This window comes from Mus pahari, chromosome 13 (assembly GCF_900095145.1).
Source record: "Mus pahari chromosome 13, PAHARI_EIJ_v1.1, whole genome shotgun sequence".
NCBI lineage: Eukaryota > Metazoa > Chordata > Mammalia > Rodentia > Muridae > Mus > Mus pahari.
In genome coordinates this window covers 20,297,832-20,305,796 of record NC_034602.1, presented here as the reverse complement: position 1 = coordinate 20,305,796, position 7,965 = coordinate 20,297,832, and the positions used below count along the sequence as shown (strand labels likewise).

At 36.6% G+C, this 7,965-nt stretch overlaps 1 protein-coding gene across 2 annotated transcripts in view; it reads left to right on the top strand.

Annotated features, from left to right (window-relative positions):
* Positions 1 to 7,965, top strand: part of Abca13 (ATP binding cassette subfamily A member 13) — a 433,105-nt gene that overhangs the window by 81,909 nt on the left and 343,231 nt on the right. The window contains exon 17 of one of the 2 annotated variants that reach the window (XM_021210848.2): positions 7,069 to 7,183. The exons of the other annotated variant lie outside the window; for it this stretch is intronic. Coding sequence (XP_021066507.1) covers positions 7,069 to 7,183 — 115 coding nt within the window. The remainder of the gene's footprint in view (positions 1 to 7,068; positions 7,184 to 7,965) is intronic. 2 annotated transcript variants of the gene reach the window in all.

Genomic DNA, 7,965 nt, shown 5'->3' with positions numbered 1-7,965 from the left:
AAGAGAGGTCCCTTGGTCTTGCAAACTTTATATGCCTCAGTACAGGGGAACACCAGGGCCAAGAAGGGGGAGTGGGTGGGAAGGGGAGTGGGGGGAGGGTATAGGGGACTTTGGGGATAGCATTTAAAATTAAATGAAGTAAAAACCTAATACAAATTGGAAAAAAAAACTAAAAAATAGAATGAATCAATTCGCAGTCTTCTACATGGTAACCACCAGTTGTCCCAGCACCATTTGTTGAAAATGCTGTCTTTCATCCACTGGATGGTTTTAGCTCCTTTGTCAGAGATCAAGTGACTATAGTTGTGTGGGTTCATTTTTGGTTCTTCAATTCTATTCCATTGACCTATCTGCCTGTCACTGTACCAATTCCATGAAGTTTTAAATCACAATTGCTCTGTAGTACAGCTTTAGGTTAGGCATGGTGATTCCACCAGATGTTCTTTTATTGTTGAGAATAGTTTTTGCTATCCTGGCTTTTTGGTTAGTACAAATGAATTTGAGAATTGCCATTTCTAACTCAGTGAAGAATTGAGTTGGAATTTTGATGGAGATTGCATTGTATATGTAGATTGCTTTTGGCCATATGGCCATTTTTACTATATCAATCCTGCCAATCCATGAGCATGGGAGATCTTTTCACCTTCTGAGTTCTTCTTCAATTTCTTTCTTCAGAGACTTGAAGTTCTTGTTGTATAGATCTTTCACTGTATTGGTTAGAGTCACACCAAGTTATTTTATATTGTTTGTGACTATTGTGAAGGGTGTCATTTCCCTAATTTCTTTCTTAGCCTGTTTATCTTTTGAGTATAAGAAGGCTACTGATTCGTTTGAGTTAATTTTATATCCAGCCACTTTGCTGAAGTCATTTATTAGCTGTTGGAATTCTCTGGTTGAATTTTTGGGGCCGTTAAGCATACTATTATGTCATTTGTAAATAGTGATATTTTGACTTCATTCTTTCGAATTTTTATTCTTTTGACCACCTTTTGTTTTCTAATTGCTCTAGCTAGAACTTCAAGCACTATATTGAATAAATAGGGAAAGGGTGGGCAGCCTTGTCTAGTTCCTGATTTTAGTGGGACTCCAAGTTTCTCTCCATTTAGTTTGATGTTGGCTACTGGTTTGCCATATATTGCTTTTATTATGTTTAGCTATGGGCCTTGAATTCCTGATCTTTCCAAGACTATTAACATGAAGGGATGTTGAATTTTGTCAAATGATTTTTAGCATCTAATGAAATGATCATGCAGTTTTTTTCTTTGAGTTTGTTTATGTAGTGGATTACATTGATGGATTTCTGTATATTGAACTATCCCTGCATTCCTGGGATGAAACCTACTTCATTGTGGTGAATGATCATTTTGATGTATTTTTGTATTCGGTTTTTGAGATTTTTATTGAGTATTTTTTACATCGACATTCATAAGGGAAATTAGTCTGAAGTTCTGTTTCTTTGTTGGGTCTTTTTGTGGTTTGGGTATCAGAGTAATTGTGGCTTCATAGAATGAATTGGGTGGTGTTCCTTCTGTTTTCATTTTGTGGAATAGTTTGAGCAGTATTGGTATTAGGTCTTCTTTGAAGGTCTGATAGAATTCTTCACTAAACCTATCTGGTCCTGGACCTTTTTTGGTTGGGAGAACTTTAATGACTTCTATTTCTTTAGAGGTTATGGGACTGTTTAGATGGTTTATCTGATTCTGATTTAACTTTGGTATTTGGTATCTGTATAGAAACTTGTCCATTTTATCCAGATTTTCCAGTTTTTTTGAGTATAGGCTTTTGTAGTAGGATCTGATGATTTGTTTGAATTTCTTCAATTTCTGTTGTTATATTTCCCTTTTCATTTCTAATTTTGTTAATTTTGATACTGTCTCTGTGCCCCCTGGTTAGTTTGGCTAAGGGTTTTTCTATGTTATTGATTTTTTCAAAGAACCAGCTCCTGGTTCGGTTAATTCTTTATATAGTTCTTTTTGTTTCTACTTGGTTGATTTCAGCCCTGAGTTTGATTATTTCCTGCCATCAACTACTCTTGTGTTTATTTGCTTCTTTTTGTTCTAAAGCTTTCAGGTGTGCTGTTAAGCTGCTAGTATATGCTCTTTCCAGTTTTTTTTTGGAGGCACTCAGAGCTATGAGTTTAACTCTTAGGACTCCTTTCATTATGTACTGTAAGTTTGGGTATGTTGTGCTTTCATTTTCATTATATTCTAAAAAGTCTTTAATTTCTTTCTTTATTTCTTCCTTGACCAAGTTATCATTGAGTAGGGCCTTGTTCAGCTCTATGTATATGTGGGCTTTCTGTTATTTTGTTGCTATTGAAGACCATCCTTAGTCTGCGGTAATCTGATAGCATACGTGGAATTATTTCAATCTTCTTGTATCTATTGAGGCCTATTTTGTGAGTGATTAGATGGTCAGGTTTTGAGAAGGTACCATGAAATGCTAAGAAGATAAACACACACACACACACACACACACACACACACAGAGCTGTCTCTCTTTGGGATTTCTTTACTGTTTCTAGTTCTATTTTCAGATCCTGGATGGTTTTATTCAATTCCTTCACTTGTTTGGTTGTGTCTTCCTATAATTCTTTAAGGGATTTTTATGTTTTCTCTTTAAGGTCTTCTAGTTGTTTACCTGTGTTCTCCTGTATTTATTTAAAGGAATTATTTATGTCCTTCTTAAAGTCCTCTATCATCATCATGAGATGTGATTTTTAAATCAGAGTCTTGCTTTTCTGGTATGTCAGGGCATCCAGGGCTCACTGTGGCAGGAGAACTGGCTTCTGATGATGTCAAATAATCTTGGTTTCTGTTGTTTATGTTCTTGCCCTTGCCTCTTGCCATCTGGTTATCTCCAGTATTAGCTTGTCTTGCAGTCTCTGACTATGGCTTGACTTTCCTGTGCTCACAGGTATGTCAGCACTCCTGGGAGACCAGCTCTCTCCTGGCAGTATTTGACTATGGAGAGCTGTAGGGCAGCATCAGCTCCAGGCACTGTAGCACAGGATCAGCTCCAGGTGCTGTGGCACAGACATTTATGCTTTAATTAATTCATGAGTCTTGTGGGGAGTTAAAAGGAAAACCCGCTTAGACATTCTCCTCTTCAAGCACAAGGTCTGACTTTTGTATTCTGCTCTGCTTGATTGATCCCCCTTGTCTGCTTATTTTCCTATTTGGAGATATTAGCAGCTGCCATCTGCTACTCTTTTCCCTCCATTTCATCTGTGGCCTACAGAGCTTTCTGTTTTCTTTTGTCATTTTACAGCTCTTTGGGGGATGACTTCAGAAAAAGGCATGTGTTTGATCTTCAATTGGAAGTCCTCCAGGGAAAATGTCTTGATAGTTAAGGGATAGTTAAGAATTGGAAGGGGCTACCATCCCAGTTTCTTTTCATTGGGATGATCAAGGGTGGAATGGATACCTGTCTCTCTAGACCAGTGGTTCTCAACCTGTGGATTACAATCCCTTTGGAGGTCAAATGATCATTTCACAGGGTCACACATCATATATTCTGCTTATCAGATATTTTCATTATGATTCAGTAGCAAAATTGCAGTTATGAAATAGCGATGAAATAATCTTATGCTTGAGGGTTACCACAATGTGAGCAACTCTATTAAAGAGTCACACATTAGGAAGGTTGAGAACCACTGCTACAGCCCATGTTTACTTGACTATCGGGAAGGCAAATCATCTTTTAAATCAAGGGCATCACAGAGACCCTATGGTTCATTGGAGAAGCCTAAATGGAGTTCACGTTAGTGGGAGAAATAGAAACAACTAGAGATGAGTTCCAGGTAATGCTTGTGTTCACAGGGTAGCTAACAACTCATCACATGAACCAGGGTTTGAAGAATGAATATAACTAACAGGCAGAAACAGAAAAAAGTACCCCTATGCGTTCTCCTTGTAGTTCCTCATTCATTTTTAATCAGATTAGAAAATCTTTCCACTCCAAACTTTCAAATTATAAAGCCTTTGTCCATTCAGCGACTTTAACTGTTAGATGGAGAGCTATATAGCTAACAAGGAGGCTTATAAATAATAACTGAGGTATTCAGTAGACTGTGTTTTTTTTTTGTTTGTTTGTTTTTTTGCTTATGGTATGTGTACTTTACACAGCTAATTGCCTACATCCTTGTTACTAACAGTGTGGTCCCTGGAACAGCAGCTGCAGCATCTGGTATGCCATTAGCAATGCAGATCACAGCCCTAACTTAGACCTGCAGAATAATTAAAATATGCATTTTGAGATGACCAAGGAGCATGTAAGCATGCAAACATTTGGAAATCACCAAATAGCAAACCATATCAAAACACCCTGCAGCTGTGTGTGCATCTTTAAATTACACATTACTTATCCCTTCCTTCCTCTTTTAAGCAGGCACCAAAAATAAGAGGAGTGCAAACAGTACGAATGTGGCACAAGAGAGACATGACATAGCCCGGTGAACAGATTTGACTGTTGTATATTATAGAGTACAGTTTTACTTCATAGACCAAGAAGGGGTGGACTATGGTATAGTCTGGACTTTAGAAGCAGATGGACTTGAGAGCAAATCTTGCATCTGACAGATTTAATTGAGCTAGTCAGCAATATCAAGGATATTATTTTTATTCCTTGATAAAACTTTTTAAAAAAAGCTTACTTTACTATGTTTTATTATGATGACCCACGATAGAGGTATCTAGCAAGAACTGAAGGTCCATGTAATAGATACCACTTTCCTATCCTTTGCCAGTGGGATGAACATCTGGATTAAACTTTTTTTTTTTTTTTTTTTTCACAAAGAACAGCAGAGGAGTTGACTGGAAGATTTTATTTTCATCTTTTGCTTAATTTCTTTCTGTTTCACTGCTTGGTTTTCTGATGGCATCAACTTGTTTCTTATGCAATATCACATACCTCTGACTTAATTTTCTGGAGTGTTTCCATTTTCCCCTATAGGCACTTCCTTATTTTAGTGGGAACTTGATGAGGCATAATGAATGTAACTCTTATACAGTTTTGCTTGAGAAGTAGATGCTAAAGAGGTTAAATTGCTTGCTTGAAGTTAGAAATATTTTTGTTTAGAAAAACCCATAACAAAATAAGACACGTTTAAAATATATAAATGTGTATATATCTTTTTAGTTTTTTTCTGATCCACAAGTAATTTGCTGATGTGTAATTTCATTTTCAAATATGTAGGATTTTCAGTTATATTTCTGTTATTGATCTCTACTTAATTCTTTCTTGGTCTGTGAACATTCTTTATACCCCAAGTCTTGCTAACTTTTTGTGATTTGTTTTAGGGTTTAGAAAATGAGGTTTTGGTCATTGTTCCATGTGTCCAGGGAGGGAGTCAGTCAGTCCTGTGTTCATGCAGGGTGGAATAGTTCTTGAACATCATGTAGTGTATTTTGTTAGCAGAGTTATGCAAATCCTGTAGTTTTGCTGATACTTTGTCCCCATGTCTAATTATATCTCAGAGTACAACATGAATTAGCCTGTTTATCTTTGTGCTTTGTTTTTATCTTCTGTGTTGTGGAATTGTGCTATCAAGTGTGCACATGTTTGGAATCATTGTGCCTTTTTGATGACTTGATGCTTTTATCATCAAGTCATCATTTCATGATGACATTACTATCTGGATTCTATATCACTGGATGACCTTTTTATTAATATTGAGGGTCATATGTCTTTTTAAAAATTTTTGTCTTCATATTTTAAGTGTATTTCTTACATATAGTGTATGGTTAGTTCTTATCTAATCTGATGAGCTTTGTCTTGTAAACGTGTAAATAATAGAGTGTAACACTATTATTTGTGTACTGTAACACAAACAATGTGTGTGGTCCATGTTGTTCCTCATTCCATCATGTCTATCTCTTTTGACCAATTCTTTTTCTCATCATATCTCCTTCTTTGTATTTGTGGAATTTTTTTGTTGGATATCAAATACACATTTGATCCTTATTCTGTGCTGGTCATTTTTCATTCTTATAGTTAGCTTAGTCCTTTAAGTTCCTGGCTTTCTAGCTTCCCCTGTCAGTGGGGACATTCAAACACCAGGTTTTGTACATGTTAAGCAAGTGCTCTACCACACTCCTAGCTCTAAGAGTGCTTCAAAGCACGATGTGTTCAATCTGTGACTCATGCAATGTGCATCTCAAGATTGCCACAACTATGACCTAATATGTTTGTAGATGATAACATTATATTGCCATGTCAAGAGGCTAGATGCTCCTGCTGTAAAGATATGCTCCTCATCTCAGTCATTTTAGAGATTACCTATAACTAGTGAAAATCTTTTTTTTTGTTTGTTTGTTTGAGGTACTTGGTAAATTGATGAAATTATAAAATGTTCCAATATAACCATGAGCAAAATACAGTATATTCTTTCTACTGTGTGATCATTAAACAAATATCTTTAATGTTGTGGGGTGTGGGGAGTGAATCTTTCTTGTCTCAAACAGTGTCCTCACATTATTAATTAGTTCTAATCTGCATAATAGAGGGACACATACACTCTGCAGACCCCTCCCAGGCATTGTTTCTTTCAGAATCTAAGCTTCATCCGAACACAGTATGTCTACTGAGCTTCAGGCCACCTACCTCATCCTTGTATATTGTCCTAAAGCAGTGATTCTTAGCCTATGGGTCATGACCCCTTCAGGGTTACATATCAGGTCTCCTAAATACTGAATGTTTACATTGAGATTCATAACAGTAGAAGGACTTATAGTTATGAAGTAGCAATAAAGTAATTTTATGGTTTAGGGTCACCATGTTGTGAGGAACTGTATTGAAGTGTTGGAGCATTGTGAAGGTTGACATCTACTGTTCTATAGTCTCTCTAAGGCAGAAAGTAGGAATAATCATAGGTCTCCTCTTGCTTGCCCTCTATCTTACATGAATCAATGTTTTGCACTGCTCAGTGGCCCATTGTGTCATCATGACTGGAAGCAGATGTCAAATCACAAATTACCAAACCTACTTCATAGTTTTTCAAACATACTAGGGTGATCGGCTATATATTTTCTTGACTGTTATACTCAGATTGTTGATGTTTCTTTTTAGCTTTCTCTGAGGACTCTCCTTGTTATACACAAGACATGAATTGGAAAGTCATCATTGATAATTATTTTGTATTTTTCAATAACTTTAAGAAGTCTCCAATAACTTCCATAACCACGTAAGTTTTATAATTAGACTCCCAGGTATTAACTATCATAAGCAAATGTCAGTCATAGGCTACATTATTTAATAGAAATGAGCTCCATTTAAGTAGTGGTGGTGTTTCATATCAAGCAACCAGTATTTATCTATTAGGTGTGTGACGACAGGAATAGGATTTTCCTAAACTGTAGTTTACATTTATGGAGTTTGTGCCCTGAATGAATCACTTAAGTTTGGGGGCTGTGCTGGGGTTGGATGGGACAGGAACTTTGCATATTATAGTAGAACTAAGACTCAGGATGATACCAAACTTCCCTGTGAAGTTTGTTTAAGCCCTGAGTGTTGAACTTCACTTCAATATGATAAATTCTGTATCAAGGGCCCAGGTTTCTCTGTGTTTACAGATTTCCCAAGGGGTTATTTCAAATGCCAGCATTTGCAAGCATTTTGTTCTTAGACATGTATTTCATTACCTGGTGAAGCCTTCCCTGTGGGCGCAGGAGGAAGGGAGGTTCTGCACAGTCACAGAACACCTGTACCGAAAAACTTCAATTATTTAACAGCTTTAGTGAATGCAGCAAAACCACTCTGAATGTGTTCTAAAGGCATGCTATATTTTATATCTGTGAACTCAATAAAGTTAGTATGGAATTTTTAAGGCAAGAAGCCATAGTTAATTCAGCATTGATTTAAGGGATGAAAATATTAGAGATTAAATATAACTTATGCCAAATAAGTTGATTTCAGTGCACGCACACACACACACACACACACACACACACACACACACACACACAC